Source organism: Euprymna scolopes, chromosome 26 (assembly GCF_053919585.1).
Source record: "Euprymna scolopes isolate OS-2025 chromosome 26, ASM5391958v1, whole genome shotgun sequence".
Classification (NCBI taxonomy): Eukaryota; Metazoa; Mollusca; class Cephalopoda; order Sepiida; family Sepiolidae; genus Euprymna; species Euprymna scolopes.
In genome coordinates, this window is record NC_136507.1 from 33,809,243 (window position 1) to 33,837,036 (window position 27,794).

A 27,794-nucleotide genomic window follows, 5' to 3' on the forward strand; every position below is an offset into this window, starting at 1 on the left:
AGTCAACAATAGATAATTTCAAAGATCCATTTTGTATCTAGTTTCAGTTTTCTGGTTTAATTGCAGTAATAAAATCAAATGTGATTTAAAGGAAGAAACGGTGTGATGCCAAATTTAAAAGCACCTACGAAGGACCAGACGTGTAGTGTAATGATTTATGGGCTTTATTTGTTGCTATCTGTATTTACCGGTCGTTGCCAGGTTGAAACATATTGCCAGGCGAAGGGGTCTATCACATACTATTTAAGATATACCAAATAAAATAAAGTAAACCATATATGGGTTTTAAGGAATCATAAACTATATATCTTCATCTATGAAAATTAAACGAGAAATAACTCTCATAGCTTCAAGGGGGAAATAACTCTCGCAGCTTAAATAGATAAATATTTAAAAAATGATATGGTGATCATCGAAAACTGTACTCTATAAAAATGTTTTTGCAGTGTTCATTGTGATAGTAAGAGTATATTGTAATAAAGAGAGAAATAAATCCTCCGCCGCCTTTCTATTACTGTTATGTTTGACGTTCATCTTCGTCGCCAACTGTTATGTTTGCAGGTTGAACCAAATAACGTATAAGGCAATACAAATGAAGACTCAACAAACAAAGGTAGATCAATAAGAAGTGTAATAGGAAAAGTATATTTACAGTATATTTACATACTGGTTGTCAGGTAAGAGAGTATTGGCTGGAGAACATATCTGCTCTCGGCTCAGCCTTCGGTTGCTTCTGGTTAACACACACTCAGACTAACCGAGTCTTGCTATTAATGTGTAATATTATCTACATATGTAAATGAGTGGGTGCCACCACACCAATTACAAAAACTAATAATTAAGTCTAAATATTGAAATCAAATAAATCAAATGAAAATATATTTTAATACCAACTTGCATAAATCATTTTTTCAAGTGACTTGTTTTTAAAAATCTATTCAATAAAAAAGAGTTCGTCTGGATTTACTTTATATATTAGATTCATAAGGTTAAAGTTTATATTAATTGCACTCGACAAATTTTGCTATTTCGTAAGCTTTCTAAAACGACCTTCTTATTTAAGCGCATTTTTTAATTAGTTATTCCAAAGTAATGTTTATTTTAGTTTAAAAAATTAATTTTTTTATAACTTAAAGTGAAACATTTTATATTTCTCGTCCAAAATATAAATTACACATATCAGCATATCTTAATGATTTCTATTTAAGTATAGATGAACGACAATTGTTCTTATGTCCCCAAAAGCGATTCAATAATGGTATATATATATATATATATATATATATATATATATATATATATATATATATAAGAAAGGTCACCAACAATGCTATGTATTTTTTAACATTATTTTATTATTCCCTGTTTTGATTTTTCATACAAAAAGGTATCATATTTAGCCATTGTAATAATGTTTTGAAATCATTGAAATAGTTTTTACGCGTTTCAGATGTTCTGTGTGTAGCGTCCTCTTCAGAAATTATTCAAAGTGTAAAATAATTAAAATATATTTAAAATTATGTTCAGATTGTATAGAAGCATTTTCGCAGTCCATTTTGGTTACATGTTTCCCGATCGGATGAAATGTTTGTGTTTTAATATTAGATGTGTTTTCATCGTTATATTATAGTTCTTAATCAAATGCTGCTTCTTTTGTTCAGTTTCTGTTTTTGTTTTTGTTCAGTTTTTGTTGTTGTTTTTGTTGTTAGTTGTTTTTGTTCGTTGTTTTTTGTTGATTAGTTTTGTTGGTTTCTTTTGTCGGTAGCTTTTGTTGGTTGTTTTTGTTGGTATATAATATGGCGTGGCAGATTGTGTTTCTTGCTAAAGAGCTATTTTGTAGACGCCTCTTGCAAAAAGAGTTAATACATACATACATATATATATATATATATATGTGTGTGTGTGTGTGTGAGATGTGTGTGTAGGGAGTGTTTGTGTGAATACGATGCTATGAGCCGCAAGTATTTATCTACACACACAGTTAATTACTCTAAATTATTAACCCACTTCAGTTTTTCAAACACTCCTGATAATTTAGGCTCTAAATGCATAGCTAACTGAATATGTAAACACACGCACGTACCCCCCCACATATATACAAATGTGTCTGTATATACATATATAAATATATGTCTGTGTGTGTCCTTATATTTACAAGTGCGTCAGTACTACTGCACATTTTTCTAACATGTGCTAGAAAATTTGAAATGGCCTGTACACATACATGTACACATGCACGCATACTCACACACACACACACACACACACACACACACACACACACACACACACACACACACACACACACACACACATATATATATATATGTTGTAAAGAAGAGAACCATAGCGGAAATTTAGTCGACTAGAGATCCTATTAATTAAAATAGATTGTTGTCGTCTCACAACGTTTTGGCACATTAATTCTATAGCCGGCGTTGGGTATGATTGAAACCGTTATCTTCAGACAATGTTAACCTAAAACCGTATATCCTCAATGTCTTTATCCACTGTGCCACGGCCAGAGGATTATTTAGCTAAAAACGCGGTGAGACGCCAACAACTATAGAAGGCAGTAATTACTGGGGATACAGTTAAGAGCCTCAAACTTTCTATCCCGTCGCAGTTAACCACCTGACGAAGGCCAGAGGAATAGTTAGCCGAAACGTCGTGAAACAATAACTTTAAAGATGGGCATGACAGTTCGCAAATAAAGAAATCGATAAATACACAAATTGCTAATCTCAAAGGATTCCAATAAAAGAAATAATAAATCTTCACTTCGAATAAAATCTTAATTGAAAGCATGAATAACAATTTGCCAGAATTACATGATGTCAAATATGATTGTTGCCGAGTGATTGAGCGTCGAAATGTAAAAGTTGTTCTAGTGTTAGCGTCGCCATTTCCAAAGTGCTGTTTATCGCGTTCGTCATTCGAACTATTCATATCTTTTTTTTAATACATAAATCGCGACTTATCAAGGCTCGGAGGCCACTCGAGGAAATCACTTGTGCCCCCACGACGTGAGCACCCTCGACAAACCCGACAGGCTGCTAAATCCCACCCCCACACTGTAGAGATCCCTAGATGTAAAAGATCTTTTTACTCCAATAGTTTCTTCCCCAGAACCGCTAGACTCTGGAATTCCATTCCAGGTCCCTGCTTCTCCAACAGTACTGACGTGCAGAAGTTCAAGTGTAACGTGAACCGACACCTTGCTGCCCAAATCCCTACATAGTACCCCAGTAGTTGTTGCCCGTGATAGTAGCCCCCTACGCCAAAGTGGCAATTTGCCTTGTTTGGGGTGAAAATGTAAAAAAAAAACAAAAAAAAAACATAAGTTGTGGAAATTTGGTTCATTGGATCATTTAGGGGGACGGTTCATCAAGAACTTGTTTACATTGGACTTGAAGACAATCAAATTGTAGTGAGCTGGAAAACAGGCAAACGGAAGAGAGTTCTACATGCGTGCAGTTCTAAGAAAGAAACTTTGTTCATGGAACCCACGTTTAGGTTTAGGCACAGATAAAAAGTGTGGAAAATTATTGATAGTGGTTTTGGCTAGACGAGTGTTTTTGTGAAAGTTTGGCAAGGGGGGACCATAGATTGGAGCTCAGACGAGCACATCTCTTATTCAAATATCATATAAGCATGTACGATTTTAAGTCAAAGTGAATAAGCAATAAAGATTTTATTTTATTTTCAACTCATATTCAAATAAGGGTGCAGTCGTTATACCCCGAAACGCAAAACAAAATGGCGACCTAAAGTGTTTTCTGAAGAGGAAAAACTCAAGTGGCAATCTTCTTTTCGTTTCTTGCTGGCCTAATTGAGGTCTTCGTACGTTGTTTCTTGTGTTGCCTCTTTTTTTCTTTCCTCTTTTACTTTTTCCCGTAACTGTATGAATTTCAAAGGCTCTCTTACAAGTTGTTGATACTGTTGTTGGTGGTGTTGGTGGAGTGTTTTAAAGCGGTGCTATTGTAAGTCCCTGTTATTATTCAAGCTGAAAATATGTAGTGGGTGCGAAAGGGACGTTTAAGTGCTCCTGGGAAGGTGTGGCAGTCGGGAAAGAATTGTGACTGGTTGACTTCTGAACCCCACCTCTGGGTGCTTGAAGAACTTGATACTCTTACAAATGACAAGGTCATTCCAGGTTTTCGTCATAAATAAAACTATTTAGCGGAAAGAAAAGTTCTTTGCGTTTCCCTAAAAGTAGAAGTAATTAATAAAAAACTAAAATGTAAAATGCGTTGCAAATATTATAAAAAGTAAAATGGTTTATGAAAATAGTGTAAAATGTTTTATGGTATTTAGTGGAAAAATTGACTAAAACACGTTATGGAAATTCCAAAAGTACTATATATAAAATTAGTATAAATGTGTTATGAATATTATTGTGAAATATGTATGGAAAATTAGTGCAAAATGTGTTTTCAAAATTATTGTACATTATGTTTAAAGAATTAGAGCAATATGCTATGACAATTAGTGTAAAATGTATTATTAAAAATTAGTGTAAAATTTGTTATGAAAGTTAGTGTACACTGCGTTAAAAGAATAAGTGAAAAATGTGTTATGACAGCGTAAAATGTATCATAAAAATTAGTATAAAGTGTGTTTAGAAAAACTACTGTAAATGTGCTATGAAAATTAGTGAACACTGTGTTAAAAAAAATTAGTGTTAAATATGTTATGAAAATTAGTGTAAATTATGTTTTGAAAATGTTTAAGAATATGTTATGTTGGCGTTCATTTTCGTCGCCAACTGTTATGTTTGCAGGTTGAACCAAATAACGTATAAGGCAATACAAATGAAGACTCAACAAGCAAAGGTAGATCAATAAGAAGTGTATTAGGAAAAGTATATTTACACTATATTTACATAATGGTTGTCAGGTAAGAGAGACTTGGCTGGAGAACATATCTGCTCTCGCCTCGGCCTTCGGTTGCTTCTGGTTAACACACACTCAGACTAACCGAGTCTTGCTATTTATGTGTAATATTATCGACATATGTAAATGAGTGGGTGCCACCACAACAGAATAATTACTGTAAAATGTGTGAAAACAATTGTATTGTGTTTCGAAAATTAGTGTAAAATATGTTTAAAAAATTCGTGTAAAATGCGTTTTAAAAAGTTACGTATAATATGCTTTGCAAATTAGTTTAAATGTGTTGTAATTGTCTAGAAAATTTCTGTAAAATATGTTAATTTTAATGTTTTTGTAATTTGTGTCAGGTGTAAAATATGTAATTTGAAAATAAGTTTAAAATGTGTAATTTGAAAATAAGTGTAAAATGTGTAATTTGAAAATAAGTGTAAAATATGTAATTTGAGAATAAGTGTAAAATGTGTAATTTGAGAATAAGTGTAAAATGTGTAATTTGAAAATAAGTGTAAAATGTGTAATTTGAGAATAAGTGTAAAATGTGTAATTTGAAAATAAGTGTAAAATGTGTAATTTGAAAATAAGTGTAAAATATGTAATTTGAAAATAAGTGTAAAATATATAATTTGAAAATAAGTGTAAAATGTGTAATTTGAAAATAAGTTTAAAATGTGTAATTTGAAAATAAGTGTAAAATGTGTAATTTGAAAATAAGTGTAAAATATATAATTTGAAAATAAGTGTAAAATGTGTAATTTGAAAATAAGTGTAAAATGTGTAATTTGAAAATAAGTGTAAAATGTGTAATTTGAAAATAAGTGTAAAATATGTAATTTGAAAATAAGTGTAAAATATGTAATTTGAAAATAAGTGTAAAATGTGTACTTTGAGAATAAAAGAAGTGAAAATGTGTTAAAAACATTAGTGTAAAATATGTTATGAAAATAAGTGCTGAATATGTTTTCAAAATGAGTGTGAATTAGATTTTAAAAACTATTGTAAAATGTGTTATCAAAATTAGTGTCAATATTTTGTGAAAAAATTGCTAAATGTGTTTTTTGAAAATTAGTGTATAATGTATGATGAAAATTTGCATAACGTTTGTTTTGAACATTAGTAGAAATCGGTAAAATGTGTTATTAAAATTAATGCTAAATTTCTTGAAAAATTATCTTTCTATCATCACGCTATGATCCTCTTCTGGCATCAATCGAAATGAATAGCTCTCGTCTTGGGGAGGCTCCATGTTTAGACAAACTTTTAGGTCTGACTTTTACTCCTGATCTGAGATGGAACAGGTACATCAAATCCTTTGCCAGAGCTACTGGGAAAAAGGTGAGATCGTTCTACCGCTCCAGTAGATATCTCACTACTGATGTAATTCTTTCCCTGTATAAGAGCAAAGTACGGCCAAGGATGGAGTACTGTTGTCATATCTGGGCAGGATAAGCTGCTAGAAGTAGCTTATCCTGCCTTGACAGAGTTCAAAATAGACTTCGTAGCCTAGTGGGGGGATGTCATTTTCTCTTCCCTGCGACCTCTTTCTCACAGGAGAGACGTTTAGAGCTTGTCTCTACTTTATCATTATTTTTAAGGCAAGTGCTCGTCTGAACTCCAGTCTATGGTTCCACCTGTTCTAACTTTCACGAAAAACACTCGTCTACCTGAAACCAGTACTAATATTTTCCCCTACTCATTATCTCTTCGTAAACCTAAACGTAGATTCCATGAACAAAGCTTCTTTTTCAGAATTGCACACATGTGGAACTCTGTTTCGCTTTTCTGCTTTCTAACTAACTACAATATGGCTGTCATCAAATCCAACGTGAACGAATTCTTGATTAATACAGTTTACCAGATTTCCACTACTGACGATTGCTATGACATGTTCCCCTTAACCACTGTACACTCATTAATTCTTATCCTCGAGTTGCCTCCGTGCCTTCATAAGTGGTGACTCCTTTATAAAAAAAGACTTGATCTTGTGCAAACTCATGACCATAGTAAAGCGACACTCTTGTTTGCCAGTCTTCCTTGTTTATATAGTTCTAGGAGAATTCACTCAGAAAGTACTTGGTCAGCTCATTCTTCCAGGTTTATTTCGCAATAGGGAGTCTTGGTGTACTTTTGGAGATTCTATGACCTATTTCTGTAGCATGCATTTTTTCTGAGTCTGACTCGTATGTAAGGTAGTCTTGACCAAAATGTTTGGCCAGTTTCGTGATGGAGGTTCTCTGATGGTCTTATTTCTTGATATTGGGATCGCGTCATGATATTTGGATTAATATTTCTTTTGTTTCATTTTAATTCAGTCGAAGTTTTAAAAAACCCAGGAGCTCCTTTCTGCGGCTTACACTTAATCTCTATATGATATACATAGATATAAAACTATTCCATCAAAGTAACCGTTAGGTTTCGAACGTTGAGTTAGTAAAAAAGGTAATAATATTAATTACTAGCATGAGTACCCAGCGTTGCCTGGGTTTACATACAGTTCCGTTTGGAACACACCTGCTACACTAATCATTTTCATCATGGGTAACATGGATACCCTCACAACAATTCCATAAATAAAAGAACGGATAAAAACATGTAAATTTAATCGTTCCTTAAAAGAAGAAGTACCTGATACCCTCTCCATTAGATATTTCGGCAGAATGGATACAGATAGAAGAAACTATTTCCCGGATATTGAGTACTATAAATACCCACCCTAAAAATAAATAATTAAAAATAAATCATTGGAACTTTTGTTTCACTAAAGATAACAGCGAATGCCCGCGTGATCGCAAAAATAAATAAATAAATAAAAATAACCAAGTAGATTGAACTCCTAAAAAAATCAACAATTAATTTCCAAACAATTAATTTCAAAACAATTAAATTAAATTTTTCATCATTTTATGCTTCTAATGTAATCTCCCTCCAAAATAGCAAAAATAAATTTGTCATATACTGGGGTTCATTTTGTTTATAAAAGTGTAAGGTGAAGGTACAGAATGGTGTCATAAAAATTAATTAAATTTATAATTATTTTATGTTTCAAATGTAATTCCCACGCCCACCAAACGAAAAAACTGTATTTGTCATGTTTTGCCCCATCCATCTCGATCGCTTAATTTGAAAAAAAAAAAAAAAAAAATACTAGAGATGATATATCTCGTTGAATGCTTTGTGGCCAAAAATGGGTGTTCATTTTTACGTTAAATTTATATAGAAAAGTGATCCTCCACTTTAAAATGTTAATTTTCTTTTTTTCGAAATTACTTCTTTCATATTATTTATAAAGATTGTTTAAACGTATTAGGGCCCCCAAAAGTAGGTCCTAATTTTTTGGGGGGTTAAGAGACGCTGAGTCATGTCGTAAAAATTTACCTTTTTTTTTAATTAGAAATTAAAGTTTATAATCGATGAGATTAACGTGAAAGAAACAGAAAGAAAAGTGTAAATTGTGGAATTCAGAGGGGGGCAGTAGATCCTATTTTTTTTAGGTATTAAACAACGATGGGTCACATCGTAAAATTTGCGATTTCTGTATAGCTGTTTAAAGAATAATAACAACAAACAAATGAAATGATCGGAAGATTCTAAGGGGCAAATAACTCTAAAAGTTTTTTCCAAAATTCGATGTTGAAATAATAATTCCCCAAAAAATAAATGTTATCAATATAATTATTGTTTAAAATGTATTAAAAACAATTTTAAATAAAACACTGAAAACAATTCTCTCGCTAGAAACATTATTAAGATACCGCTATTTAATAAAATCGATTTTTCTTAATGTCATATGCAAATGACATAATCCTTTTATTGTATCTTGTTTCCAAGAATGAAGCTATATATAGAAATAAATGGAAGAGTAAAGTAAGGAAACTTTTGTATATATTAATCAAATTGTGAACAAACAAATAAACAGACAGGATTACGGATTTATATATGTAATAAATTCTCTTGCTTATTGAACACTTAACTACGTTATAGTATATCTTTGTTTTTTATCTGGAAACAACATAAGAATTCAACTAGTCTGGTAGAGTAGCCAGCTTAGCGTTGTTATTATAACCAACATCACTTAACGAGAGTGAACGATATCAGAGAAACTTTAGATGATCTAGAATAGGATCTATTAAGCATACTGATTCTCTCCAATAGTCATTAAAGTTCTCTTTGTAGGCATTTTCTCCAGGAAGCATAAAGTTGTTTCCGTTAGACATAGAAGTTTTCTTTAGAAGGCATTCACGCTTTTTCTACAGTGAACTTTCAAATTTTCTCCAGTAGACATACACGTTCTCTCCAGTTTGCATTTAAATTCTCTCCAGTAGGCAGTCAAGTTCTCTCTAGTAAGAATTCAAAATTTTTCTAGTATGCATAGTTTTCTTCAAGTTTTATCAATTAGTCATTTAAGTTTTCTCAAGCAAGCATTCAAGTTTCCCCCAGTATCCTTTCTCGTTTTTTTTTCTAGCATGCGCTCAAGTGGTATCCAGTGTGAATTAATGTTCTATTCAGTAACCATTCAAGTTTTTCCAGTAGGTATTCTAGCTCACCTCAGCAAGGATTCAGATTTTTCTTCAGTAGACCATACAGTTTCCTCCAGTTGGCATTCAAGTTTATCTCAGTAGGTATTCAATTTTTCCCTAGTAAGGATTCAAGTTTACTCCAGTAAGGATTCAAATTCCCTACAGTAAAAATTCAAGTTTTCTCCCGTAAAGCTTCAAGTTTCTACCAATAAGGATTTAAGTTTTCTGCAGCAAAGATTCCAGTTTTTTTCCAGCAAAGATTCAAGTTCTCTCCAGTAGGCACTCAAGATACTTTTATCATTTCATAAAAGATTTGGCGTATTTAGGGTGACGACCATTTTATTTCGCAGTAAACAAAATACCCTAAAAAATTACATCCTGGCAATTGTGTAATTTTACACTCATATTTGTGTATATATGTGCAATTTTATTTGCTTCGTTTTATTTGTGGGACAACATTTATGCATAATTGTGTTTGTGTATTTAAATGTTTACATTTGCGTATTGTATTAATGTATGGGTATTTTGTGTTTATGTATTTGTTTACATGTATATTTGCATAATTTTATTTGTGTTTGTTACTCGCGTATATACATTGTATTAATGTATTTGTGTTTACTTTTTATTTGTTTATTTGCATATATGTTTTGTTTATTTGTGAATTTGTGTAATTGTTTATCGCATTTTTGTATTTATATTTATGTATTTGTCTATTCGCCTTTGTTTAATACGATATTTGTACTATTATTGCATTTGGGAATACGTATTTTAACATTTGCATATATGTATTAGTAATTAGTATATTATTATTGTTAATTTATATTTGTGTGTTCATTGTATTTGTATTTTTATATTATTGTAATTTGTATTTTTATATTATTGTATTTGTATTTTTATATTATTGTATTTAGGAATGTGTATTTTCACTTTTACATATATGTATTAGTACTTAGTATATTATTATAGTTCATGTAAAATTGTGTATTTATTTATTTGTATTTTTATATTTTCTATTTGTATTTTAATATTATTGTATTTAGGAATCCGTATTTAAACATTTACATATATGTATTAGTAATTAGTGTATTATTATTGTTAATTTATAATCCTTAGTTTATTTATTTGTACTTTTATATTTGTGTGCCTTCATTTGCCTATTAGTAGTTTATTATTATTATACTTAAGTTTTCTAATTTGCATTTTGTACTTACGCATCTGATGATTAGTATTTTTTGCTATTTATGAATTTGTGTGTTTGTGTACATGAATGTGTGTAGTACTATCGACGCATCCCTATATTCATATGTGTGTATTTCTTTTTTATTTATGTATTTGAGATATATGTCTATTGTTCTATTTGTTCATTTGTACATGTTCCTCGTATTTTCAAGTTTTAAAATTTATTATGTGTATTTGTAATGTAATTATTTTAATATGTGTATTTATGATTTATATCTGTGATTGATCGTATAAAAATTTGAATGTTAATTTTGTATTTATAATTTTGTATTTATAATTTTGTATTTGTGATTTTTTTATTTTTAATTTCGTATTTGTATTTTTGCATTTGTTGGTTGGTTGGTTGGTTGCTTTTGTTTTACGGCATATCAACCCTTTTCGGGTTATTTAATGCCGAATCCAAGGATTTTGAAGAAAATTTTTTTAATAGAATATATTTGTTGTTTTCAAGTCGGTTTCTATTTAACCCATAGTTGGAACCCTAACAAGTACTACCACTCCGGGTCAGAGTGGACCTGGGAGCAATGTCAATTAAAGGGTGGCTCCACACTCCCCAAAGCCCGCACGCTGGGGCCTCACCACTGGATATAGTTTAAGGTCATATCCAGGGCCAATAATATAGGTAATAAACAGATAGTATAAAGCGACAATAAAGATAGCAGAGTCATAAGTAAATTAAATTCACTAATTTATGAAGATTCAGTAAATAGGAGATGTACTACAAGATATTAATGTAGGTAGAACAAGAACTAGGTTAGATTAAAATTTTCTAATAGTAGATTAAGAGGGAGGAGTAAGCAAGTGGCTTAGGGGATGCGATTTATAATGGCTACAATTAATTGATGTCTCTTGTCTTTTTTTTGTTTTTTGTTTTTTCAGAGCTACATACTCTTAAATTTCGTAATAAACAGTTTTTCATTCCAGCAGAGAAAGCACGGAAAATTTATTGACAGATTTTTCTTAATTTCCCAGTTAACAATTGGTGTTAAATTATTTTACATTAGTTCTTTATAACACATACGATGTCTTATCACTATAATATGGACTTTTATTGCTTGTATATCCACATCAGATCACCGAAGTTATACAACATTGAGTCTGGCCAGTACAGGATGGGTGACTATTTGGGAAGGCTAGATGCTTTTCAGGTTATTTAATGCCGAATCCAAAGATTTTGAAGAAATATTTTTTAATAGAATATATTTGTTGCTTTCAAGTCTGTTTCTATTTAACCCATAGTTGGGACCCTAACAGGTACTACCACTCCGAGTCACAGTGGACCTGGGAGCAATGGTAATTAAAGGGTGGCTCCACACTCCCCAAAACCCACAAGCTGGGGCCTCACCACTGGATATAGTTTAAGGTCATATACAGGACCCGTATTCTAATGCCCCACCGACAGGGCCTTTTGTATTTTAAGTTTTGTATTCGTAATTTTCTTTGTAATGTTGTATTTGTTATTTTTCTATTTGTAATTTATTTGTAATTTTCTCCTTGTCATTTTGTAGTTTTAATTCTCTTGTAGTTTTCCGTTTTAAAGTTTGCATTTATCATTTTATATCTGTAATTTTGTGTTGTAATATTGTATGTGTGATTTTGTGTTTTAAATTTTGTATTTGTAATTTTGTATTTCTAATGTTGTATTGAAAATGTTTTTATTTGCTATTTTGCATTTATAATTTGGTGTTTGTGATTTTGTATTTTTAATTTTTGCATTTGTATTGTAATGTTGTGTCTATGATTTTGTATTTGTGCATCACAATAAAATTACTATAATTTTCTTTTCAGAATGAAATGAAGTTGACACACATAGAACTCCTGCTCGTAAACATAATAAGTGTTTCGAATTTGTTACCAACAGTAAGTAAATCGCGATTATATATAAAATATGCAAAATAATGAAGTTTTCTTTGGTTTATCGCAGGGAAAGTATTGTGGTTGCATTCACGTATCAAAATTAATAGGCAACTTTGTAAGTATTAAACTGCAATAATTTAAAGTTAACTTGATCCCGAACGTTTTATTGCGACCAAATCACTTATTAAGACTTGTACAAGGTTATCCTAAAAATCCGTACATACAGTCAGTTTTAACTTTTGAATCTATTACATTAAGCGAGGATGAGAAAAGGCGACGGAGTAAAAAAAAACGTGCTAGTATATATATATATATATATATATATATATATATATATATATTATAAGGAAATATATATATATATATATATATATATATATATATATATATATATATATATATATATATATATATATATATATATATAAGGGAAGTATTTCATCGAAACTCCGCGGATTAAGGACTATCCACTTACTTTGTGCTTCCTTTTTAAAATTAAATATGTTTTTAACTCGTTTTCAAAGCGTTTTAAACATGTTTTATTAACTACTTGTTCTTATATATATGTATATATATATATATATATATATATATATATATATATATATATATATATATATATACTGCGTATCAAATTATTTACATTTTTTAAATATGTAAGGGACGAGTGAATAAAAATCCATGAACCTTTGAGAAAGTGCTTACAATGCTCCAGTCAGAAAATAAAAGTATTTTAAGCAGTATTAGCGAAACTATGGCAAAGATAATAATATCTGTTGGTTTCAGTGCGTCAGTTTATTAACAAGGTTGAGAAAAAAACAATATACTCATAGCTTGTTTATTGAAAATATTTTTCAAACATTAAATGAACTAGGAAAATGATTAGAACACAATAACTACATAGCAATTTCTACGTTGACATAATTAGGAAAGGATAAGCGATACGTTTTTTATGAATGACTTTTAAAAGACGTTTGTCCACAGAATTAGTCAAATTTGTGATTTCGTCAACAGTTATTTCTCGCAATACCTCTTGGAGACCATTCCACCACTCATCTTTGCCTTTAAATTGGCGTCCACTTGCATAGAGCCGTCGCTTCATGATACTCCAAAGGTTCTCAATTGGGTTCAAATCTGGTGAATTCGCAGGGCACTCCATCTTCCGTAGCCCAGAGAACCCCAGTTGTTGCAAATGCTCTTTGCTTTTGTTTGCTGCTTGCGATGGAGCATTATACTGCATAAGAAATGGTTCTTCTGAACGTCAACCTTTGCTTCTTCAGCCATTGTTCAAAGTGGTCTTTCAGAAAAGCTATGTAAGCATTTGACGTCATTTTTACGCCTTCTGAGACTCTTCATGTAACGTACCTCCGATAATCTCAGCCCAAATAATTATCCCACCACCACTTTTAGCGCCTTAAACGCTAATAACGATGTCAGCCATCTAGGACCCATCCCTTGCTCCAGCTATCTGGTTCATCAAGAGTGACACACACTTTATCCGTTTTATCCGTTAACAAAACTTTGGAAAACCCGTTTTTATGTTGTCCTCTGCCCATTTCAATCGGTTTGTATATGATATTGCTTTAATGAAGGGTTTGTCACAGACATAATAAACTGTGCCACTTCTTCCAGAAGGCGACATCGAGTACTTTTTGAGACATTCTTCAATCCGGCTTGGTCACAGATTTTTCGACTTGTCTGATCAGGGTTCTTAACAACTTCACGTTTAATTTGGAGTAGAGAACAGCGGGAAACAGCTCTTGATTTACCTTTATCAGCTCTCTTACGTACCTTTGTAGGCTTCTTGACAAAGTTCTTCACAGTTTGTTGGTATCTTCCTATCATTTTCGATATTTCGAGGGTAGCTTTACCTTTTGCTAGCTGTTCTGTAATGATACTCTGTTCAGAACTACTCAACCCACCTTTACGACCCATTTTATTGACGAAACAAACTGCCTTATTAATAATTCCACACACCTCAAATACCGTGGATTCAGCAATTATGATGGCAAGTTGTTTACATTGCGCGGAACAGTACGAAAATTTAACAGTATGCACAGCTCAGCATTGCCAAAGTTTCCGAAGCTTTTGATACGAAATTACGGGTAAGTTTCTGAAACTCGTAAAAATATGTTATCTCCTTAATAATTTGACACGCAGTATATATATATATATATATATATATATATATATATATATATATATATATATATATGTATGTATGTATACATTAAAATAAGGTTCGATTAGGAAACGTTAAAGATGGTGCTAGTGCGGGGTTTATATAGTTAATAATCAGGGAGGGGAGGAGTTATAGTTTAGATTATTAGGTAAATTAGGTAATTTGCCAATGCAGGGTGGCCTACTGAAAAGTAGCCAGATATCTCCAATCTTCCTCTTAACGACCAACTGACGCCACAAGACAAAATGCAATTCTTTTCCAACAAGATGCCACTACATGCCACACGTCTCACAGATCACTGAAACAAATTTATGTCATGTTTACAGGAGAGAGAATAATAAGCAAAGGATTATGGCCACCATGTTCCTGGGACTTGCCATCATGTGATTTTTATCTTTGGAAGACTCTAAAACAAAAAACTTATGCAAAGGAATCACAATCTAGACCAACTTAAGGGGAACATTACCAACGCTGAAGAATCATTAGAAAGGATCTACAGGCAGTATCTGCAAACGTTGTAAACGTGCCCAGAAATGCATAGATATCAACGGGGAGCACTTCCAGCATCCTTTATTACACTAGAGGCCATTTAAACAAGGCCACAGATTATTTAAACAGTAAAAGAATGTTCGTTCTCTCTATTACATTTTTAGGCTACTTTTAAGTTGGCCACCATGTATTAATGGTTGAAAAATCTCATCTATTTACTGAAAGTGAAATGTGAATATTTGAATGATTGAGCATTATGGTACGTGAAACAGTGGTATGATCTATTAGAGAAATACTTAGTGGAATCTACGTTACAGTCCACGAATATCTAACGTCTTTATTAATGCATTCATTTTTTTAGTAGGCATTATTGCTTATTTTAATAGTTGCAATTAGATATAAAGGATACGAAGGACTGGATTGTTTGCGTTGCTTCAATTTAGATGAGATAATCGTTCCAATTAGGCACAGTAAATTAGATCTTAATCAGTTTCTTTTATTAAGGATAGTGCTATACTTACGTGGATACTTACAAAATTTAAACAACCTTAAAAATGTATATTACATACATGGATAAATAGTAAAACCATGATTTGTGTCAGGATTGCACAAGTATGCAAATTAACACGAAAATCAAACAAGTAGCCCAATGTGATAAAACTTTATAATTCACCGTGTATTAAAACATTGAAAGATATTATAAGATATTTTATTTATTAATTATTATGAATTTAATTATAAGCTTAATTAGTTCGATTGACATACTAAATACCAGAATCAACAGAACGTTTCACTAAATCATAAATTTAAATTACCAATTCATTTATTTACAATTATTCAATGACTTAAACTTAGATTACCTGTATACTTAACCAGAGATGTTTTAATTGTTATGTAATAAACGAATGTAAGATTTGCTTACAACTAATACGTATTTCATTCTATTGATTCAATAGTTTATCTTTATTATGTGAATAATTCGAACTATTTTTTTTCAAACAAAGACAAGTCGGATTATGTAATATAGATCGTGAATCTTCCTTTAAGACACTCTATTTTATTGCAAGATTCATTAAGAACTATATGTTTTTTGCATTATGTACTTTTTGTTATGCAAGATATAAAAATATATTTTATGATTTCTATAAAATTAACATCAATACACTTTTCCAATATTTTCAATTAAGTGTAAAGATAACATAAATGTTCGTTGCATGAAATCCTCGTATAATTACTTTTCTCCTTATTCAATATATTTCTGTTGAGCAAGTTTTGAAATCAATTAGATAAAGATTGAATCTTAATTGGAAATTCAGTGATAGTGGACGCTCGCTAATAATTGGGTGGAAAATAGTACTATGAGCCAGTAGGTGTTTTTTATGCTTTAACAAAAAGCTTAAAATTTCAAATTTTAAATATCTCAAAACCTACTAAACTATAAAGGTGAAATAAAATAAATTGTAAGAATATAATAAATTTGAATTTAAAATAATCCCAAACATAAAATAAAACAGGAAAATAAACTAAATCAACATCTAAAGTAGCAAAATTAATAGAAAATAAATAATTCTAACCACGTATGTTCTAAAATAAGGTCAATTCTCACGAAGCAAAACAACAGAAAAAGACGTCAAGTACATATCAGCAGGACATTTTTTTGAGAGGATCTCAGCTATGAGGCAATTAAAATATTACTTTGGGAACAGAAATAACAACGACTTTGATTGGTTAGTTAACTTCACTAAACAACACATTGACATATAAAACAAACAGTAAGAAAATATCTGTGCATTCAGCCTGACGACGGTAAGGATGAAACATGTACCTTACATGCCATAAATATATTTACATACTAAACTATTTATATACTACACTTTGTAGGGCGTTATAAAATGACAAATTTTATATCCTGTTGAATTAGAATGAGTGCTTTATAGGAAATTTATAATTTAGTACAGTTGAGTTTTTCCTCAGTTTTGCATTAAATACGAATTCACATCATCTGCGCATCAGATACCATAATATTAGTTCGCTACACCTAATCGTGCATAATTTTAGCTAGATCTTTTCAGTTCTTTCCGAGAAACCCTCTAGAGTAAATGTGGTATTTTGGTCACTAATCCCAATTAATCCCTATTAATCTCTTACTATCCATCGAATGGATAACATAGTACTTAATTCACTGCACCTTGTCGTAACAAAAGTTACTATAAAATTTCAGTCCGGTCACACCAGTAATATCCGAAAAATGTGGAAGATACAAAGAGACTAATGGCTAGCTTAGTGCGTGTGGTCTGCGGTGTGTTTTCGATTGTGGAAAAATACATGATTAAATTTAAATTTCTTTGTTTGGATTTCTGCTTTGTTTTATTGTAATTTTTTAACACTTATATTTTCAGTCGAGATTGGTAGTCGCCGAGAAACAATGGCCAGGCGGGGTCGTACCTTTCCAGTTTAGCAAAGACTCGGGTGAGTAGCGGAATGCGTAAAATGTCGGAAAATATGCGAAATATGCAGTCGGTATATAAACAAAAGAGAGAGAGAGAGAGAGAGAGAGAGAGAGAGAACGAAAAAGAAATGAATATAGATATAACAGGCAATGTTTGAGATTGAGAGAATTAGTAAGAGGAGGGATATATATATATATATATATATATATATATATATATATATACTCCTATAAATTCGTTTTTCTTTTGTGTATATTGATATTCATATTAAAACCCTGTTTTCCATTTATTTAAAAAGAAAATACAATTTTCTTATACCTTGGTTGTGGAATTGCATTCACTAGCAAAAGATCTAGCTAATTTGCATATTCTTTTAAACATTCATTTTAATTAATTCCCTATTAGTTTTTTCGATTTTCTAATGGGATAATCATCTTTTGTTAACTATTACGTGTAATTATATTCATGCAGATATTCTACATGATTTATACTTGCATAATATTTGCGTAAAAAGTTTATAGTAGACACAAAATTGTTTCCATATATATTTCTGTATACGTATATATTTTTGTTTAACAAAGTTTGCCTACCAAACTCCTCCTAGACTTTTTGGTCTACAGACATGAAACTTGATATATAAGGTATTTGAATCCATGCAAAACATTACATTTGGATTTTAGCCCGGAAAAATCGGTGGAAAAGTGTGAAAATAAAAAAAATGAAATTTGCCTGGTGAAGATCGAACGCCGGCATTACGAATGCATAACGTAGTAGCTATTGGCTTATGTTTTAATTTTTAGCCTTGCAGTAAACATGTTTTCATGGATCAGTCATTGACGGCAGAGGAAAAATAACACGTGAGCTGAACGTTTTGGTTTCGATTCTAAGTGGTGGCGCATGAGTCTATTTTTTAATACATTTTAAATCATTACTATATATTGCATCCAATCTATCTATCTATCTACTTATATATCTATAAACTGTCTGTCTGTCTTTTCTCTATGGTAGTTCAGGAAGACTATGATACAGAAAGGCATTACTTTACATATTCACACTTTTTAATATATACATACGCACATAACCTTATGAACAGTACATAGGGCCCGAGCAAAGCCGGGCGGAACTGCTAATATATATATATATATATATATATATATATATATATATATATATATATATATATATATATTGAAATAAAAGGAGATACAATAATATAAGCAATGGTACACTTCGATCTAATATGAATATCAAGTATTTATATACAGACATTTTAATCACAACCAAATAAAAAATCTCAATACACAAATAATAGAAAGCAGAGCTTATTACAAGAGAAAAGAAATTAAAACTGTAAGTTGAATTATACAATCAAATTTATTGTTCGACTGAATACTAAAAAAAAAAAAAACAAGTTACAAAGTCCTTATTCCGCAGAGTTTCAAAGAATGCTATTCTTTCTATACTTCTCATCAGAGGACATAAATAAATCAGAAAATTATATTTGTTTCTGTCCTCTGATGATGTTGTTCATTTAAGCTTACATTGTTAAAAATAACAGAAATCTTCATCTTACTGAAAGCTTTTTTATTATTTCTCATTTTCTTATGACCGTTCTTATGTTAATAAAAACATAATATATGTTCCATATGTATAATGAACGTTTTCGATCCTTCGTCGAACCATCTCGAGTTGAAAAAGCAAATGAGCAAAATACTGTAGAAAAGAAGAAGAGACTCGAAAACGTTTATGATACATATAGAACATATATATATATATATATATATATATATATATACTAGCAAAGATACCCGTGCTTCGCACGGAGCTTTGTTGCGCACTCGGGTACCAAAATCTGTGGGCACCTTTCCAGTAAGTTGATGTTGTAAGAGCAACGATTGCATAAGGTGATTAACATTTTAACTACCTCTTGTAGTGACTGAAATTCAATCAGGAACTTCACAAAACATTTTCATCAAAAAGGAAGGTTACTTGATGTTACATAGTAAATTTTTCATTGAAGTCATTTTCAACTCTTGCTTAAATTTTATCTTGCACATTCAATACTAAAAACTTACCACAATCAGATCATGTCAGTTTTTCCTCATATCCATTTCTCGAACTTTTCACTAAAGAGCCTCAGGGTAAACTACTTTGCTGCTGCTTTGATTTGGAGCCAGAATGTAGAGTTTTTCTGAACTTCCTGTCCGGCTGATGGAGACGTAGAACATACCGTGACTGAAGCAGTCTGATGTCAAGTCTACGCCAATGGTGTTAAATGTCTGACCTTGACTTTTGTTTATGCTCATTGCAAAACACACCTTCACAGGAAATTGGAGTCTCCGGAATTTAAATGGAAGTACTGAGTCCGATGGAACTAAGGGGATCCTTGGCAGTAGAACGGTTTCGCCTTTGTAGGGACCACAGGAAATGGTGGCCTCAAGTACATTGGTGTGCAATCTGGTGATAACACATCTGGTTCCGTTTGTTATTTTTGGCGGTTCCAAGGATCGAAGAATCATGATTGGCGATCCAATTTTGAGATTTAAAATGTGTGGAGGCATTCCAGATATCTCCAAAGAGTTTAAAAACTCCACAGGGTAGTGAACAGCTTCATCTTCAGTAGTAGCTGAATCAACTGACTTGTATTGCTTTGTGTCTCCTGGAAATTCATCCATTATTGAATTGTTCAAATGATTCACATTGCTGTTTAATGGCGAAATAATAGCCCTCTCAGCAAGCCAATCCGGTGATTTTCCATTGTTTTGCAGGTCTGGGTACACTTTGTCTTTCAGTTGCTTCTGATTACCGACACATTTACCAAGCGCAGTTGGAATCTTAATTGTGTCAGGTGAAGAAGTGATAGGAAACTGACCATTACCGATTTGGAGAAGCAATTTTGAGAAGTCTGCTGCAGCTGTGTTATCAGAGATATAGGCTCTCATATTAGTAGTCAGTCTCTTCACTATAACGTGCCTCCAGAGATAGGATTGTTTCAAACTTGCATTGACAATGTTAGCCCTTGTGCCATTTTTAACCACTGGGAGGATTTGACGGAAATCACCGCAAAATAAGGTTGGAATGCCACCCATGGGATTCTTGTTTCCTGTGATGTCTTGCAGTGTTCGGTCAATTGCTTCATAAGCACTCTTGTGCGTCATTGGGGCTTCGTCTACAATGATTGCAGAGGTGTCTCTAATTACATTTGCCAAGGCTGAGTTACCAGTAATTTTGCAAACTGGCTGATCCATTCGATGAGTATCCAAGGGTACTTTAAAAGTGCTGTGAAGAGTGCGGCCACCTTGTAGTAGAGTAGCAGCAATGCCACTGAATGCTGTTGCAAGCACAATCTTTCTCATGGATCTAATCTTTGCAAGGATCAAATTGATTACAAAAGTCTTGCCCGTACCACCTGGAGCATCAAGAAACATCATGTTTTTGTTCATTTCACCTTGTGCTTCCAACATTGCCATGAATGAATTGTAAACTTCTCTTTGAGAATCGGTCAGTTTTTCTTGTATATTTTCTGCTTGTAGGGAAGTTCTTCAAGATTATAAGTAACTTCACGTTGATACTCTCTCGCGAGTCTTTCATCTCTCCCTTGCATTGGTGCAGGTAATCCATAGCTTGCCAATGGTTGACCGCACATAAGGAGAACTTTTTCTTCAATTAGACAAAGAGTTTTATTGTAGATGTCCTCATTAAAATCTGCTTCTGGATTGTTAACTTCTTGCCTGTATCTGTGAAGAATGTCTTCAGATATTACATCACGAAAAGCCATCCAGATCTCAAGAGGATTTCTTGGCTCACAGGCTGTTAAAATTATCACAAATAGGCTTCGCAAATTTGAAGGTGATTGAGTGGCACTTGCCTCTCCTACTGCTTGATGCAAGTGATGGTCATTTTCTAGAAGGCCTCGAGCAAGGCACGCTGCTCTGTATGTTTCAAACACCTGACCATTGTATGCTCGCAAATTTTGAAATGAAGTTGGACCAGCAACCTCATTGAGCAACAGGCGTAAGAAATAACACTCCCCTGCTTTTGGACTAATCGTGTAGATTCTTCCAATGCATGGTGCCTTCCATACATCATCATTTTCAGTACCTTCAACTTGTACCCCACGCATTCTTCTCATCCATTTCTTTGTCGATTTGTTCCAAGTGTAAAACTCAGGGACTTCTACGTATTTGAGACCCCTTGCAAAGTCATCCTCATGGCAGAGTTGAAAAAATGCTGTCAAAGTTGTGGCAGGCGGTGGACCTTGGGCTCGTTCCAGAGCAGTATCAGCTGAGAACATGACACGCTGCCCATTTTCAAGATTAACAGAAAGTTGTACAATTGGGGGGAAATGTTCATGGATGGGATGTTCCAATATCCTCCAGGCTGCCTCTGAACTGCCGACATACCTTGCATTCTGGAACTGCTGGATCTCATCCACAATGTGACTTTGTACTTGGCCTTGTTGGTTAGCTGCTCCATCAGTTCTTTGTAGTTCAAACACTGCTTGATCACATCCTTTATTCACGTATTTGAGGACATATTTGATGCTTTGGATCGAGCTGCAAATTTCTACGTTAATGTGAGCGTTGAACTGCTGAAGGAGGACCTTGTTGTACGGAACAATCCACTGGTTTGTTATTTCTTGATTAACATACCGACCATTTCTCTTCATCCTTATTGTACCAGTCTGGCCTCCATCTTCTGGTTTTCTTCGCCTGTACTTGGGGTAAGAGTCTTGGCCTTGCTTGGTACACTGAAGAAATTCTTTTGGGTATTTTTTGGAACATTTGTTGTCAATCATACATGGACAATTTGGATTAAATGGTCCACAAGGTCCATGCACCATATGTGCCATCACTTTAGCATGAAGATCAGGATCTTCCTCTTTGTCAGGGATCTCTGCAGATATGCAGAGATCCATTTTTTCTGGTAGAAGTTTGTCCTCTGGGGCCTGCCAGGTGAGGATGTGTGCATGCGGCAGTCCTCTTTTTTGATATTCAATACTGTACAGGAAAGCCCTCAACCTGCCAAATCCTCCCTTTTTAATAAATTCAAGTAACTTTTTTAGCTTCTGCCTGAAAACCCTGGCAACAATATCTGGACGATCCTGAGGGTCTTGTCCTTGAAGACAATTTTCTGTAATTTCTGTCCACTTTGGATTTGTTGTGAACATGATGAAGAGGTCGGCTCGGCCCATTCGCCGAACATATGCCATGGCATCACTTTGACGCTCAAACATGTATCGAGGGCCTCCTGTATAAGTTGCCGGAAGTACAACTCGTTGACCAAACTGTTCTGGATTCCCATCTTCCCTAAGAATTGAATCTCTCAAGTTGCTATAATTGTCAGCTCTCAGGGTCTGTTGCTCACGCCTCAGGAACTGTAAACGTTCTGTTTCAATCTTGCAGTACACATCCCCCAGCCATTGTTGAAATAGCCTTCGGTACCAGAGAAAATAGTTTCCAGGCCGAGTCATTAAATGGTACGAATAAAATTGCTGTTGGGTAACTTTTCGCCCATTGGATGCCTTCATGTAGATGTTGTAAGATGGAGAACCATAGGGGTACATTAACGGGTACATTAAAGTATCGTAGAGGGGATGTAGTTCGGAGATCCATTTTAATGTATCATTTCTAAAACACAAGACAATATCCCGGTTAGCTGTTGGTTCATTCTCCATTAATATTCTAATCTCATACGTTGTTGTTGGAGCATTGAATCGCCGTGGATGCTCTTCTTGCGGCCTTCGGTCTTCCCTTATGACAACTTTATGTTCTACCAAGTGTTCTTCTTCAATCCTCTCCTTTGTTGTTTTCAGCTGACAAATAAAGCTGTTGTTCTCATGTAAAAATTCAGTCAGACTTTGGAGAATGTCTCTATTGAGTCTACTGTCACGTCCCCGATTATGTAGTTCCTCTTCCAGACTATCCAAGAAGTAGACTTGAATAAACTTTGCTGTTTCATCTTCAGGTGGTAAAAGACTCCCAATCTGGTGGCAAACCTGGCCTCGAATTCTAAAAGAAGGATTCCACCCATGTACTGCCGCAATTTTGTGACCAAATGATGTCATTGCAAAACAATTGTTATAACTGCGTAGATTTTGCAGAAAATCTTTAGAGATGGGACCATTGCCGGAGAGCAAATCTTGAAGCAACTGAGGCAGTGGTGGAAAGCTATCAAGCACAACTTTGCCAGAAGAACAACAACAACCAGGGGTTTCTCCTTTAAATTTTACAGCTGAGCAATGTTGACATACTTTGTCCATTTTTCCTATATCAGCTGTAGTGAGAGAGTCATTTTTGTTGTAGAGCAATCCTTTTCTATTGCAGTGTTCTATTTCATGGTGTCTCAAAGCAGTCATTCATTGTCTAGCTGCCTCGTTTTCTGTCAATTGCTGGGGCAAAGTCATACTCTCTCTCCATGCAGCCTCTCGTTTTTGCCCTTGGTATAGGCGAAAGCTTCGTTGGGTTTCCGATTCATTCTGATGTCGTTGAGCCACTCTCAACTGACCTTGTGTACGTCTACTTACCTCATATAATTCATTCGATCGTAATATTGCTTCTCTTTCCAGTGCATATCTTTGCCTTTCTTGAATTTCATCTTGTGATGAATTTAACCGCCTTACAGCATGTCTAGTTCTGTCAGCTTCACGTTGGGTTTCTCTTTCCAAATCTGACAGTCTTGCTCTCCTTTCTCTTTGACGTATCCTGTTAAGTTCTAGACGTCTTTCTCTATCTGAATTGTTTTCATTGGAGCGAATTGCAGCAACTCTTAGTCTATTAGCTTCCAATCTTTCCATTCTTTCTTCCTCACTTTCGTTTCTACTTCGTTTGGGTGGCATAATTTCGGTTTTAAACGGAATTGTTTAACGATATTAATGATTGTAAATTAATTAAGCGTAAAGGAAATGTATACTAACTGAAATGGACGAACTATAAATAATATCTCTGAATAGTACAATTATAAACAATTATATTGTACCTATTTACTATGCCTCCCCACGGGACAGAGTTAGACACCAGGGTCGTTTTTTAACGTGGAGAAAAGGTACAAAAATAAAAATTGTCTCAGTCGTGAAGGATTTCTCCTCCACCGAAAGAGAACAAGAAAATGAAGTGCAGCATCTGAAGAACAGATACTACACTTTGATCTTGACCAAAAGGAATGAATAAAAGCGACCTACGTGTGACTCATTACTTCCGGGTGTAAACGTCACAGTCTAAAAGTAATAATTAAAAAAAAAAGTAAATGTAAAATAAATGTAATACCAACTTAGGTTAACTAAGTAAACAGTACAATTAAAACAAATAATTACTAAGATCTAGGTAATTGTTAGTCTCATCGTTATGGTTTTAAAGAAAAAAATGTGTAAAAAAAAGTTCTGCTTTTGTGAGTACGTGTATTTCTTTTAAATTACATAACCTTTTTATTTTATTATTTATATCTCTTTTAAATTTATATATTTTGTTAGTAAACTCATATTTTTATAAAAGGTTCATCCGGTTTAAAAAAGCACTAAGTTTAAATAAGACTGGAAATAACTAATTCAATATATAAATAGAAAAATGAAATAAATATAAGCTTTAAGTCTTAAGATAGTAATAATCAAAATGTAATAAATTATTTGTAGTTCAAATCTATGATAAACAGGCTTTCGAAATAGGCTCGACCAGAAAGATTAAATTGGAACGAAATTATAATCTCCGTGCCATTTTCAAAACAACCCCACAAAAGTAACGATATCCTGCAGTTTGTTAAATGACAATGGTTGTAAGAAAAATGTAAAAGAAAATGCGCTTATCTGTTTATTTTGACCTGTTTTATTTAATTAAAAAAAAATTGGCTATAACTGGAAGAGAGCGTTATGTTTTGGGGGTTGTTTAAAAAATAGAATGGAAATAAAGTTAGTTCCGTTTTAATTGTGTTTAATTGCGGCAAGCGCTAACAAAATCGAAAAATCACTGTTTACATTCGAAATGTTAACTTTTATAGGTTTACAGGTTTGCTGACAAGGCTGGGGGTGTTTAATACAATTATTTTACTAAATTGATTTTTTTCATTTAAAAATAAAATTATTTCTTTTTTAATAAAGTTTTATTTTAAAATATTTGTTTTTGTTTATTTATATAAAATTACGATAGTTGAATTGTATTCTTTCAATTATATTGGCAAGTAAAATATAAAAGATTAAAACGGAACGAAATTGAAATTTCCATTACATTTTCAATACAATCCCAAAACATAAAGCTTTGCCCGCCAATGAATTGTTTTGATAATATACGTAAAGTGAAATAAATCGAATATAAAATTAAATGAAAATATATTAAATAATTAAATGTTAAATAGATTTTGTAAATAGTACAGTTGAAATGATTAGAATATTTCCAATATGTAATAAGGTGGAGGTAATTAGTTAAAGAGATTTAATATAATGTGATATGCAAATGAGCATAAGTCATTCGATATGGGGGTGGTTTGTAGACTAGTATATAAAGAAATTAGGCATAGATTCTTATGTCTCCTATAACAGAAACATCCTAAAATGGGTTCTAATGTTTCTCTACCAGGAGAGATCTACCCTCTTACCTCCTTTATATTTCGTTGATGATGGAGAGCTGTACACACAGACAGAAACACACGAACCCTATTACTTTATAAAAATATAGATAGATATATATATATATATAATTTGAACACAGAAAAGCTCTAAGAAACATAAAAAGTCGAATAATGAAGCAGAGATTTCTTTTATTTTAACAGTGTTTACTTATAGATATGTATATACATACGCATACATATATATATATATATCCGGCAAGGAGAGAGAGAGAGAGAGAGAGAGAGACAGACAGACAGACAGACAGACAGACAGACAGAGAGAGAGAGAGAGAGAGAGAGGGGGAGAGAAATAAGAGAGAGAAAGTGAGAAAGAGAAGGAGGGCTAGAGAAAGTGAGATCGGGACCGCTACAGAGAAAATAGAGTACTATTGCCATAAAATCCAGTTTTTTTTCCGTGAATCCCGGCGGACGACGCGAACTTTCTGAAGTGAATACAAAAACGAGAAATAAAAATTACCTACCGTAAGAATGTCATGAAATTTACTGTTTTATTTATTTTTTTAGCGTCAACTATTTTTAAAACATTTTTTTGTATGCATAGTTTTTTTTTTTCTTCGAATTAATGAACAATTATTCTTTTTTAGTTTTAAGGTACAAAGTCCAAATATACATATTTTTTGATTTATACATTTTCGTAAAACTTTTTGTTCAAAGAAAATGTGTTTTTTTTTAGTATTTTTACCGATTTTGGAGTCTTTTTTTAATTGCATTTTATAAACCAAATTTTTTCCAAATAATAGTTTTATTGTTTTTATAAGCAGACGACTGCAAATTTTTGTTTAATTCATTTTATGCAAATTTTTTTTTTCAAAATGCGAGGACCGTTTCCGGTGACTTCACGATGGCTTCCGGACTAGAATAGTTCTTGATCCTTGTCACAAGAATAAACACTTGTTTTTTGGTATGGATTTTTTGAAGCGCAATGAAACTCTTCACGTTCTTTTCTTTTTTTTTTTTCTTCTTCAAATTTGGAATCGTCTGTTCTCTCGCGTCTCTTTTTACGACTAGGTTTCTTTTTGGATAAGCTCACTCGGCATTTTCCCGTGCGGTTTGCTTCGTACTCCGGCCGTTGCCGAGTGGGACTCATAGAAAAACGGGATATAAACTGCAGTAGTACCGAAAAGAGGATGAAATAAGCCACGAAGAAAGATTAAAAGAGCTGAAGCTTAAATAAAGATGAGAAAGAAAGCGAAAGGAGGAGAAAGTGTCAGAGTAATGAGAGGTTGAAGAGAGAGAGAGAGAGAGAGAGAGAGAGAGAGAGAGAGAGAGAGAGAGAGAGGGGCTCGTTATGAAGAAAGAAAATGCATCAAGTAAAAAAAAGGTAGATTGAACGAGTTAGAGTCGTGATTTAAGATACATAGAGCATATGACTACCAACACTTCTTCAACCTTTGTATGGGTCGAGCTCTACGCAAAGTAAAATTAGCAATCCTCATAAAGGATAATGCACATCTCACCGCAAAAGGTGAATCGAACACTCTACGACTGCTGTTCTAGTTTATATAAACGGAAAAATTCACTCCCTCCTTGCTTGTACTGATGACCCAGCGAA

The 27,794-nt window shown here is 32.9% G+C and overlaps 1 protein-coding gene across 1 annotated transcript in view; it reads left to right on the forward strand.

Annotated features, from left to right (window-relative positions):
* The window catches only part of LOC145247979 (protein SpAN-like), a 301,691-nt gene that overhangs the window by 91,063 nt on the left and 182,834 nt on the right, over nt 1-27,794 (forward strand). Inside the window, exons 2-3 of the mRNA XM_080109637.1 lie at nt 12,437-12,508; nt 17,576-17,645. Of these exons, the coding sequence (XP_079965763.1) occupies nt 12,443-12,508; nt 17,576-17,645 (136 nt within the window). The 5' untranslated portion in view covers nt 12,437-12,442. The remainder of the gene's footprint in view (nt 1-12,436; nt 12,509-17,575; nt 17,646-27,794) is intronic.